Source organism: Dicentrarchus labrax, unplaced genomic scaffold (assembly GCF_905237075.1).
Source record: "Dicentrarchus labrax unplaced genomic scaffold, dlabrax2021, whole genome shotgun sequence".
Taxonomy (NCBI): domain Eukaryota; kingdom Metazoa; phylum Chordata; class Actinopteri; family Moronidae; genus Dicentrarchus; species Dicentrarchus labrax.
In genome coordinates this window covers 543,614-556,648 of record NW_026136709.1, presented here as the reverse complement: position 1 = coordinate 556,648, position 13,035 = coordinate 543,614, and the positions used below count along the sequence as shown (strand labels likewise).

At 40.3% G+C, this 13,035-nt stretch overlaps 1 protein-coding gene across 2 annotated transcripts in view; it reads left to right on the top strand.

Moving 5' to 3' along the window:
• Positions 1-13,035, top strand: part of itprid1 (ITPR interacting domain containing 1) — a 28,092-nt gene that overhangs the window by 12,012 nt on the left and 3,045 nt on the right. The window contains exons 10-17 of one of the 2 annotated variants that reach the window (XM_051410226.1): positions 375-435; positions 2,594-2,706; positions 2,895-4,038; positions 4,393-5,303; positions 8,713-8,840; positions 9,552-9,663; positions 10,435-10,719; positions 11,531-11,581. In XM_051410226.1, coding sequence (XP_051266186.1) covers positions 375-435; positions 2,594-2,706; positions 2,895-4,038; positions 4,393-5,303; positions 8,713-8,840; positions 9,552-9,663; positions 10,435-10,719; positions 11,531-11,578 — 2,802 coding nt within the window. In that variant the 3' untranslated portion in view covers positions 11,579-11,581. Of the gene's footprint in view, positions 1-374; positions 436-2,593; positions 2,707-2,894; positions 5,304-8,712; positions 8,841-9,551; positions 9,664-10,434; positions 10,720-11,530; positions 11,582-13,035 lie in introns of both variants that reach the window. The other variant, XM_051410225.1, reaches the window with a different exon arrangement.

The window sequence follows — 13,035 nt, the reverse complement described above, 5'->3', positions numbered from 1 at the left end:
TAGCAGAAAAGTGCAACAGTTTCTGTTCAACTGAATCAGAGCTGAACTGAAGATCAACCCCATGCATTCATTAGTACTTAATATCGACATACATTTTCAGAAATAACTGCTTTATTTTTATTTAATAGTGCAATCAAATCCAAAGCCAAAACCCCCAAGGGGGGTTGAATGAATCAAAACATTTCTGTATCCATTAAAACTGAACCTTATATCTTCACTAAGGCATAAGTTGAGTTTTTTGCATTTGGATTTGCATTGGATTGTAAAATGCAATAAGCTAATAACTGTACGTTCTAATATTTCCCCTGCTGTAGTCATATTAGTTTGTACTTCCCTGAAAAGGTATTAATGTCCCATTTCATGTCTCATTCCAGATCCACAGTTTTGATGAAAGTAGTGTCACAGGGAGCTACATAGGAGGAGCAGAACATTTAGGTAGGTCATAAAGTGTATAATTATTTAATAGACATTTTCACTCTCTAACTCACTCTCTAAGTGCAAGAAAACATTTTCATCACAAAACTGTATATTTGAGACTTGAATCAAACCTTTACAACCTATTCGGCTTTGGAGAGTGTTAGTTTGAAGAAATGCAGTTCATGGTTACATAAATATATAAATTATTTGCATACATGGGACAATGACGCAGAAATGCAAAATCATTAAGGGCTGATGTAATTTTCATATCGGGATCATTGCTGGTTATGCTGCAAGTCACAAACTTCCCATTAGGGCAAGATCTTAGGGAGGTGAGTTTCCCCAGTAGAACATTTACCTCAGTTATAATGATGTAATGATTTTTCAAATACAGCCCAAATGTATGATAGAGGAATCTCTTGCTAGTTTTCCTGCCTTTCTTCTCAGTATGATATACATTACAAAGTGGGAGCACCAAAACAAATGACAGATTCTGTATCTAAGAGTGAGCAATGGAACATTATTGACATTAGGAGCACTCTTAGCCAGAGGCAGAGGGGTCGTCCACTAATCAGAAGGTTGGCGGTTCAATCCCTGGCTCCTCCTGCTGCATGTCGAAGTGTCCTTGAAGATACTGAATCCCAAATTACTCCTGATGCTGGGTCATTGGTGTCTGAATGTGTGTGTGAATGGGTGACTGTGGCTTGTAGTGTAAAGAACTTTGAGTGGTCGGAAAGACTAGAAAGGCCCTGTATAAGTACAGTCAATTTGCCATTTACCATCTTAAAAGGACAGAGACATTTGAAGAGTGTTGTCCCAGAGTTAGATGAGGCCAGAAGTTTCCCCCTGTTTCCAGTCTCTAGTCTAAGCTAAACACATCCAAGGTCTACCTCAAATACTGCCACTTGGTCAGTGGCCCTCCGGCTCAAAATAGGACACCCTAAAGGTACCCCTCTTGCACCATCATTGGGACTGCAGTGCTCTGAATAAAACAGTTCCACCTCAAATCAATGTGTCTTTGATGCTGTTTGTCAGACAAAGGACATCCCGAAGGGGCTGCGAGCCAAGCTGCTGCTAACGTTAGCTTGGATTGTTTCTCTGATAACAAAAAATCCAGATGTTCTAGAGGTTTTTATTGGGAGCCGAATTATCAGCAGTAGTCTCCTCCTCTCCAAACGAATAGACCAGGTAATTAAAACCACTAAAAACACTGATAATTTAAGACCCAAACAATGAATAAAATAATTTATCTGTTTAACCATACAGCATTACAGCTCACAGTTATCTGAATAAAATGACCAATTTCTCTGGGTTTGAACATTGTTGAAAATATTTGGGATAATGTAAGTACACAACTCAACGAAATAGATAGCATAGGTCTAGTATTTATAGACATTTTAAAACGGAAATGTGACAGTTTAGTGTAAACTACTGATATAGTTTTAAGTAGATTATTAAAACTTCATGTGTGTACTGTCATGTACCTGATAGAAGTTACATCTTTAACGTCTTCACGTTATGTCAGTCTACTTAAAAGAAGTTGTTTACTTTGGTTTCACACAGGACACAAACAGCGCTCTCTGTGTTTGTTACATGGACTTTCTCTGTCTTTATGTTACGTTACTTGACTTTCTTTTTTTTTTTTAAGTATATTTTTTTGGGCTTTTATTGCCTTTATTACAGTGACAGCTGAAGTTAGACAGGAAAGGGGGGCAGAGAGAGGGGATGACATGCAGCAAAGGGCCGCAGGTCAGATTTGAACCCTGGGCCACTGCAGCAAGGACTCAGCCTTGGTACATGGGTTGCCAGCTCTACCCACTGAACTATCCAGGCGCCCATGTTACCTGACTTTCATGGTGGGCGTGTCCAGAAATGACACTAGAGGGAAACCCACAGTGTCATATTTTGAAGGGGGGCCACTGACCAAGCTGCAGGACTTGCCAAGTTGGGAGTGAGACTGGGTTGGTTTTGGCTGCACAGACATGAGACTGATATCCTCTCATGTGCGCCTTGGAAATGAGGAATACAACACACATTTTTCCAAAACACTGGACTGTCTCTTTAAAACCTTCTCAAATTGTAATTTTGGGCTGGATACACTGGCCGTTGTCAAGTTGTGGTTGTAATGCACTGTACCCTTTGTTTTTTGCCTTTCCTCCATTGTGTTTGTGAGCAGCACAGGGTGTAATTCGGACCAACAGCTGCCAGTCAGACAGCAGTGGCTTTCTAGAAGAGCTCTTCATTCCCTCTCTCTCTCAGCAGGCGTCACCAGGATCTGATCTCATCAAGGTCCCCTCACCTACTAATGCATACTCACTTCTTTCACAAGCTCCAAACTCTGTGCAAGGCTAAATTACTGTACCCCTTTAAATCACTTACACTGACTAGATGACATAAAAGTCACCAAAATGTGATGTATAGTGTATAGTGCTTATAAAACATGTGTCTGACTGTCTGTATTGTCTGTTTGGTTTCAGGCTCTGTCAGGCCTATCAGGAGGGAGCACTGACAGCCAAAGCAGTGAGAAGCCAGGCCCCCGGTCTCAGTTTTCACCACCTCCCTTCTGCTCCTCATCTCCTATCTCTTCTGGTGTTGACAAATCGCCGTGTCCTTCACCAGAGCCTTCTTTAGTTTTTTACCCACCCCTTCCTCCTGTCTTGTTGTGTTTCCCAAAATCTGACATGCAAATTTCAGAGATGGCGAAACTACCAGATCAGGATCCTCCTTGCTCTTCCTCACCCAAGATACAGGACGTAACTCCCTTCCAGTATCCAACTCTCCCTTCTGCTACCTCTCTTCCCCCTACATCTTCCCCCATACAGCCTGCCTCATTGAGTAGAGGGTTAGAGGATATTAAAACTGAGGACGAGGATCCTCCATCCCCCTACCTCTCTATACTTTCACATGACTCTGAAGGTACAACATGCTCTACCTTTTCCAATGTCCCTCCTCCTGCCTCATCTCCTTCTCCCACTCCAAATTTGAATGGTCAGTTTTCTGCCTCAATGTCTATGTCTTCTACACAGTCTGACTCCTCTTCTGGGAGTCCAGGGAACACACAGTCAGAACAGACTTATTTACCTCCAACTACCCTTCCTGATTTTCATTGTCTATCCTCTTTATCTTCTCCTCCACTTATTCAGTCCCTCTCACAGAGAGAAAACAATCAAAAAGATTCCTTTTTCCCAGACTCAAGTGGATTAGGCCTCTCTGATCCACTTGCCAATGCAGAGAAAGAGGAAGAAACACCCTCCTCTTCATGTTCTCAGTTGGACAAGGACAATCCCTTAGTTCCACCCTCTCTTTTTCTGGACTCCTCTAAGTCTGAGATGGGTTGTGCCACACTGCCCTGCCTATTTCCTAATCCTCCCATTCCAGTTTGTCCATCTGCCTTGTCATCACAGTTGCATGATCCAGATGTTCTTGTAGATCCAGCTGTTGGCAGAATTTCAGACCTGACAGAGCAGTCCATCTCGCAACAGGACAGATCGTGTTTTCATGAAGATGACAAAAGCCCTTCTTCAGCCTCTCCTGTCCAAGATGTTATACATGTTAAGACGGATCAGTTCTGTCTGGACTCAGAGGATACCCTTCAGAGGAATAGGAAGGGAGAGATAGAGGGTGAGAGACATACTGACACTGTCCAGACTCGAATGGCTGTTGTTTACGACTCAGATACAGAGAGTTCTGCGGGTCTGTCAGAAGGTTTTAGATTAATCTCTAAGGAAGAATGTAACCAAACAGTAATAGATCCACAGGTCCTTTCCTGTGGTTTGCATGATGAGATTTCAACTGAAACCAAACTGGAAGAGTTAAGAAAAGTCTGTCAGATGAAAATGAATGACACAGAAATTGAATCACCTAGAGGTTCTTTAGTTTTACGTGATGAAGTTCCAGAGGCACACAGCAGAACTAAAGTTGAACCAAAGGATCTAATTGAGATTGACAGCTTAGATCTGGTATTTCAATCCTCAGTGGATGGCTCAGAAGGTGAAAACGGAGATGTGGATGCCTTTTTTCAGCAACTTGATACTGAAGGGCGAGCCTATTGGGCAGAACCCATCCAGGTTTCCAGTGCAACTCCGGTGGAGTCAGGCAGCTTTGAAGCCTCAGATGGATCTCATGGGAATTCTCTCTTGCCTAGAGTCCCAGCTGCTCTAGATTCATTTTCATCCATGGGCCAAGCTATCCCCTCATCTTCATCCTTAGCATCAATAAATACTGACCAGACCTCTAGAAATGCAACCGCCTCATCAGATACACCCTCCCCCTTGACTCTAACCACCTTTCCATCCCCATCTGCAACCCCAGACGTCAAACCATCAATCTGCTCTGTTTCTGTCCAGATGTCTTCATCTCCATCTTCTCATATTATCCACAGGAAGGATATTCCGTATGTGACTGACTCAAAACACACCCTTCTCCCTAGTGTTCTCCCTTTGGACACTTCCACACCCTTTCGTGCTGTCCAGTCATGGACAGACCTACAGATTCAACGAAACACTCTCACCAAGAAGCTATCATACGAGGCTTTTAATGCAGTCCCAAGCCAGGTGTCTGTATCCATGAGTGCCTTAGAAACAATGCATAGACCTACAGTGGTCTTCTCTTCATCTCCAGTTTTCCCTCTGCTGTGTAATGACCGGCAGCCACAGGACTGTCATCCTGTGGTGGCTAGAAGCAACCGTACTGTGTCAGTCTCTGCCGATAAAGGGCAGTGGTCAGATGAGGAGGAAGAAGTGGACAGGAATGGAAATGAAGATGAGGGGAAGCTTTGGGAGGGCAACCAGACAGCCACCATGGAATACCAATGCTCCTGTGACCATCAGTGTCACTGCTGTACTCAGAAGAGTTATGAAAAGCGATACCTTTTGGGAAACATTCCTGTGAGTAATACCATGCTGTTCTTATTCCATTTCAACCAACCATTCATATTCAACCAAATGCATTCACATTAATAGCCAGTGTGTCACCAGTCACAGGTCTGTTGGATGTCAATGTCAGATGAAAACCTTTTAATTGGAGTTACATCTATTAGCTACACATTTGCAGGGATGGGTAGTAACATGGTACAAATAACACACAATTAAAAAAGTAGTTTATTTAATGAACACGCTCTTTTTCATTCTTTTCTTTTTTAAAAACTGTACTTCTAGTCTACTGGAGTACATTTCTGAGCCAGTAATCTACGTTACTTTGCTACGAGAGTATAGGAGAGGAGAGTGCACAGGAGCTCCTCTACTGCAGGTGCCAAGTTACAGCTACTGAGAAGAAAGATAAGCACCACATGTCTTTTGACCACCATGTAATGATGACAGAGCAAAGCCCAGAACAAGAGGCAGCTTCCAGTGACAATCCCTGGCTACAACTTTTTATACCAAAATGTTAAAAGTAACATGTATTTAGACTAATTTATTAATCCAGTAGTTTTTTTACTTTTACTTAAGTATGTTTCTCAAATGGTAATTTTCATTTTTACTTAGGAACAAGGAACTTTCATTTTGCATTGATTCTAATGGATCCTGTGGACAAAAGCAGCAGTGTTTCCACCACTGCATTTCATTGATTTCAAGGGGAATCCGACCAATTCCAACCTAGTGGCAGGCATTATGAATAACTCTATAGAATAGAACCTCTGTATGGGGTTTTGATCTGATAATGATTTCACACTGATTTTATGTCGCCGGATATAGTGAATGGACTTAAGATAAAATAGACCTTTTCTGTGTGGCTTGTACACCAATATAATACTCAAATCAATAACTTAAAATAATATTTAATATAAGTAGAATTATTTCTAAGATAATTTGACATGTACATTGTCAATTCATTATAGTTCAATGGCAGAGGAGGTATAGTGGGTCGTCCACTAATCAGGAGGTGGACAGTTTGATTCTCAGTTCCTCCGGCTGCATCTTGAAGAGACCTTGGGAGACACTGAATCCAAAATGTTGTGCCATCAGTGTGTGTTTGTGAATGTGTTAGTTAGTTTCTGACAAGCAATTGGCTTGCATTGCAGCCTCTGCCATCAGTATGTTTGGAATAGGTAAATGTGACATGTAGTGCGGCTGTGACGCAGAGACAGAGCGGGTTGTCCCCTAATCGGAAGGTTGTTGGTTCGATCCCCGGCTCCTGGTGCCATGTGTTGAAGTATCCTTGAGCAAGATACTGAACCCCAAATTGCTCCTGATGCCGTGCATCGTTGTGTGAATGTGTATGAATGTTAGTTTCTGTTCGATGGACTTTGCCATCACTGAGTGAATGTGCGTGAAAGGGTGAATGTGCCATATAGTGTAAAAGTGCTTTGAGTGGTCGGAAGACAAGAAAGGCGCTATACAAGTACAGGTCCATTTAGTGAAAAGTGGTCAGAAAACTAGAAAGGCCCTGTATAAGTGCAGTCCATTTACCATTTTCACATTGCTAAGAGCTGCTTCTTCTGTTTTACTCTGTGCTGCTTACCAGTATTGTAATTCACAGTCCACTATGTTGGATACATTTTGCAGTGACACCAATATATTAGTATTTGTTTCTGCATAAAAAAAAAAAAAAAAAGTTTTCATCAGCACATATCAGATTACATATACACTGATAAAGATACAATACAATTGTGCAAGAAGCTAATATTGGCCAATAATCTCGGCTGACCGATATTATATATATTGTTTATAGGTCAAATAGAGACATTGAGACTGTTTGATAATCAGTTAAAAGCTCCTTGTAGCACATTTAAACAAATGGTTATATGAATTAAACATTTTAATTGTGGCAATATATGCTTTTTGGCTGTACTTGAATATGACAACCCTTTGTTGCTTCTAATCTCTGGTCACTCATTTTAAATATCAGAAGAGTTGATCTGACAGCACAGTTGCTGTAATTTACCTGCAATTTTGTCGTATTTTGTAAAGTGGTCAATACTGTATTTAAAAGCCCAACCAAATGTTATGACAATAGGAACATGACAACAGAAACGCGCAAACAATTACAGTGGTAGCACTTAAAAGTGTGCAACTTTTTCATGGTTTGGTTGTAGCTCTTACACAGGATTGCAAGAACAATGTTCCCCAGCCTCATAAAATCCAACCGTTCTCTGCTGTTCTCTTTTCTTCCACCAGGGATCGCAAAGGCCCTCTCTCATCACTACTGCATATATGCAGTAAGGAGTCCCAAAGCAGATTGTGAAATGTCTTTTGTATTGTAAATCACACAGGGGCTGTTCTGGATAAGAAATCAACACGTGTTACACACAGGGTTACAGATATTTAGTGAAACATGGTTAATATGTGCCACAAGTCACTGAACTATTAATGTAAAGTTATGAAGACAACACTTCTGTAACCACTCAATCTAAATGGACAATTTATATTAAAAATGTAAAATTTTTATATCATAAAGTGTAGATTTGATCAGCAGACAGCTAAAATCCTAATAAATTAAATCAATAAATAAATGAGAACAACTTCTATATTCAAATTCAACACAGAGAAAAGGAAGGGAGCTCATTAGAATATCAGGCCGTCTCTGTAGCCTTCAGCTTGTTAGACTTTTTTGGGAGAGCAGTAGACTGTCTTTATCTCCTGACCATATTTTATTTCAGCTCTCCCTTGTCGCTTAATTTAGTTTCTTCTGAATGTTGATATGGATTTTTTTGTATTCACCAATGCTAGAATGGTAAATGGTAAATGGACCTGGTGGTCAAAAGACATGTGGTGCTTATCTTTCTTCTCAGTAGCTGTAACTTGGCACCTGCAGTAGAGGAGCTCCTGTGCACTCTCCTCTCCTATACTCTCGTATTAAACAGGAGTGAACTATGATGTGTCCATCTTCTAAAGAGTCACGATTGCCCTTTCATATAAATAGTATATTTGTTGTCATGTTACCATAGTTCTTGAGATGGAGGCCTTTCAAAACCAGGATTATATTAACATATAAATGTCTCATTTACATGTGGAGCCTGTGGAGCTCTCTCTTCATTCTGTCTTCTCCTCGCTATTCTTGTGTTTGCTCTATTTAATTCAGTGTAATTCATTAACATCCATAAATGATGGCGAATTTATATTGAAATACAAAAAAGAGAATAGCTTGTATTGAAATGTTTCAATGATGCCTCCTCAGTTGTGTAAACTGCTACCTATCAAAAATAATGCAATGACTTAAAAATTCATCCAGTGTTACTGATAGTTCTTGAACGGTTATACAATTCATCACAGTCTCAAGCTTGATCATGTTTTGTTTTTGTATTTCTGGACTATATTTTTTATTATATTGAAAGGTAATGCTTGTTCTTCTCCACAGTACTCTCTGGATGAGTTGGAGGAGATGATGCTGTGTCTGCAGCAGTTTTGCTCTGTGCTCAACAACATGGAGGAGCAGCTATCTGAAGACCAGGCTGCAGTTTACAGTGCTCTCTCTGACCAGGACAGGTACAGAAGTTTATAAAGCTCTCTTTTCAATTCAATTCAATTTTATTTGTATAGCCCCAAATCATAATGGACGTCACACTTTTCATACAGAGCAGGTCTAGACCATATTAACATGTACAAACTGCGATTGATCACATAAAAAAAAACAACTGTGCCATGGATCAATTCAAACTCGCTTAATTTCCTCAATCAACCAACATTAATGCTATTAATTGCCAGCAAGACAATTATTTGGTCTGCTGATGTGGAGTCTCTGTCACAGAGTAGGGCTATGGTAATGGCGAATGGTAAATGGATCTGTACTTGTATAGCGCCTTTCTAGTCTTCCAACCACTCAAAGCGCTTTTACCCTACCTTTCACACAAATTCACTCAGTGATGGATAAGCCCATCGAACAGAAACTTACGCATTCATACCGATGCACAGCATCGGGAGCAATTCGGGGTTCAGTAAAGATACTTCGACAAGTGGCGGAAGGAGCCGGGGATCGAACCAAGAATCTTCCGATTAGGGGACAATCCGCTCTGCCTCTGAGCCACAGTGCGTGTCCTTGTGGACATCTGCTGTCATAATCATTCTGTTGAAGTGAATTTGCTATAAGAAAAATATTTAATGAACAGTAAATGTGTTTGTGTGTGTGTGTGTGTGTGTGTGTGTGCGTGTGCGCATGTGCGTCCGTGTGTGTTTGTGTCTCTCCCTCTGTGTGTGTAGGGAGAAGGTTCGGGACATAGAGGAGCTGAGGCGAGCAGTGAAACAGGAGGTTGCAGAGCTGGAGATGCAGTTGAATGACCTAGCCCATCACTACGATGACAGCCTGAAAATGGTAACACACTCAGTCACACCAACACACTCATACCTGTCTACTGGTAGAGTAGTCCCTACAGGAAAGATGTGTGAAAAGAGACTGAATACCCAACAGAAAGAGACTGTGTTTCCAACCGAATGACAGTGTAACTATGGTGGGGAGGATGCGTCATTTTTTGTTTTTTAGTAGCATTTCTCCGGTTTCGGACTTGGTTATTTCACTGGCTGCACAATAAATGAAAACATACAGATAATTGTACATGATACAAAGTAACTACAGTAACTTATAGACCTACACAAAGTAGCAAGCAAGCTAATGATCTGGAAAATATTGAAAATGAAGAACTATTTGTGTTGGCAGAACAAAATAAATGATAAATAATCAAACAAATAATAATCTGTCACTTATTACTGTTAACTAATATAGGGCACTTTGTAATATCATATTGAAGGTTGTGATGTTGCACCGAATATCAGCATGGCTGTGATTTGGCCATAGGCACCAGCCCACAGGTACAATATCATCTCCCTCTCTGCTTCAATGACACACACTGGTTTAGTGGACATACAGGTTAGGTTGATTGCCGATTCTAAATAGCTCTGTCTGACTCTCTCCTAATGTCATCTGGGATTGGGTACAGCCCAATGTGATCAGTGTTGGATTTATAGAATATTAATGGGGTGATCAGAGAGTGGCATGGAGAATTAAAGACTGGCTGGGTATATATATATATAATAATACTTTTACTTTTCGTGTGTTTTCTAATTATAATTCTTTGTGTTTGAGTAGAAGATGCACAGACTGTTGGATGAGCAGTCTCTGCTCTGCTCTCAACTAAGAGTCTTTCTACCTGGTGCGGCACCCACATCATTGAGCCCCGCCCCCAACAGGACAGTGGCCACTCAGTGCAGTCTGCTGCCCTGGATCTCTCTGACTGAAGTGCAGAGTGGCCACATCACCTGCAATGTGGACTCCCCCAGACAGTCCCCTCCTGGATCAGAGAGCATCTGTGAGGGCCTTGGCTGTTCTCCCGCAAAGGCAGACAAGCTGGACATAGTGGGCTTCCTCCAGAGAGTAAGAAAATCACATTATGATTTGTAGGGAAACAAGTAAGACTTCAGAACAATATAGTTGGGCAGTTGTATTTATAAACTGAATTCACATTTCTGGAGATCTTAAAATGTATGAAATAATCCTGATACAGTACTCTTCAGGGGTCATACGAGGGCCTCTCAGCCAATAAATTACTTATATGACCAAAAATAAATGTCTCAGGTGTTTAGGGCAGCTGTATGTCTAATAAATTAACATAACACAATAAATATAGACAGTAACCCCATTTGCATTTACAATCCACTATAAGTACAGTAAGATTAACAGAATATATTTAATAAATATATAATTTCAATTGGCTTTGAATTAACCTCCATTTTACAGCTAAATTAACGAAAGTTTCAGCATTCTACAACCTATATTTTATTGTAAGAGATTTGACTTGATGAGTTTAAAATTACATACCCCTGTCATTGTATGTATTCATAATTTGTTGCTAATTCTTATATTAATATCAATTAAAATGCAAGCAGACAAAGTTACCATTCTTTATGTAATTAAGTCTTTATGTAATGAAGCACAAGAGCTATGCCAAACAGTGGTCTCGTAGTTTAAGTATTTTCATTTAAAATTTTGTAGTATTTTGATAATATAATAGGTTTTTAAATTAATTTATTATTCCTCCACATACCACTAGAGGCAGCTTGTATAATAATATGATAATAATGATTTATATGAATAAATAATAATAAATATAATTTTTCATGACATGGGATGTAATATATCTGAAGTAACTTTCTAAAAGCTGAATGTTGTGTGTCCTGTTTTCCAGTTGAAGGAGTCCTTGCGTCAGTCTGTGAACACTGACTCGTTGGAATAAAAAGTGAGTTCTCTTATCAGCCATTTTTGACTCCAGGTTTGTGACATCAGTCATGTAATCATTGATGAACTGTTCACTCTTGATTCAAAGTTTCATATATTTTTCCACGAAGAAAGGTCACGACAAAAGGCTTTACATTTTAACCTAACTTAAAACATATTAAAGGACCAGTGTGTAGCATTTAGAAACATGGTGGTTCAACATGGCGGACTACATGGAAGGCAACCTGTGGCATCTGTAGATAAAAATGGCATGAAAATTGGATGAAAACCCAATTCCTGTATTCAGGTGATTATACACTAATGAAAACATACCAATGAATATTAGATTCCATTTCTGACAATGGATAATCCTGAATGTTACACACTGGACTTGGCCTGGCAAATGTTGAAATCGGTAACCTAACTAAGACTGGAACAGTTTTTGAAACCGTGAACCTAGTTCACACCATCAGACAACTCAATAGCAATTGCCAGTGTTACTAATGTAACCCTATTGGTAGTATTCTACAGTCCTTGTGGCCCATAAGCGCACTACAATTAACTCCAACTGCACTCTCTCAGGGTTCACAGCTATATATCATATAGCCATGTTGTATAGGCAGCTGTGGCTCAGAGGTAGAGCGGGTCGTCTGCTAATTGGAAGGTTGGTGGTTCGATCCTTGTCTCCTTTCTATATGGCAAAGTGTCCTTGAGCAACACCAAACCACAGTTGCTCCCGATGCTGTGCATTGGCGTATGTATGAAGTATTAGTGTCCTTTCTGATTAGTTGGCATGGCAGCTACTGCCATTAGTGTGTGAATGTGTGTTGCATGTAGTGTAAAGTGCATTGAAAGGCGCTTTATACAGTCAAGCCCAAAATTATTCATACCCCTGGCAAATTTTGACTTAAAGTTACTTTTATGCAACCAGCAAGTTTTTTATTGATTGGTAATGACACAGGCGTCTCCCAGAAGATAATAAGACGATGTACAAGAGGCATCATTGTCGAAAATAATATTTCTCAGCTTTTATTTACATTTGAACAAAAAGTGGCATGTCCAAAATTATTCATACCCTTTGCAAACTGCCACAGTCTATGGGAAAATCCAAAGTTCTATACCATTCCAAATAGTCTAAGCTGTTCTAAAGCATCCTAATTACCCTGATTCATTTGGAACAGCTGTTTTATTCAACTCAACAGGTGAAAAACAGCAGCTCTCTGCAGTTGGTTTGTGGACAGTCATGGCTAAGACAAAGGAGGTCACTGAGGACCTCCGGCTGCGCATTGTGGCTGCTCACAAGTCAGGAAAGGGCTATAAAGCCATATCTAAATGTTTTCAAGTTCCAGTGTCTACAGTGCAAAGTATTATTAAAAAATAGAGAAGGCGTTCCGCACTGTGGGAAATCTCAGAGGATGTGGTCCGAAGCCAAAAGTGACACCTGTGCTGGCCAGGAGGATAGTGAGAGAGGTGAAA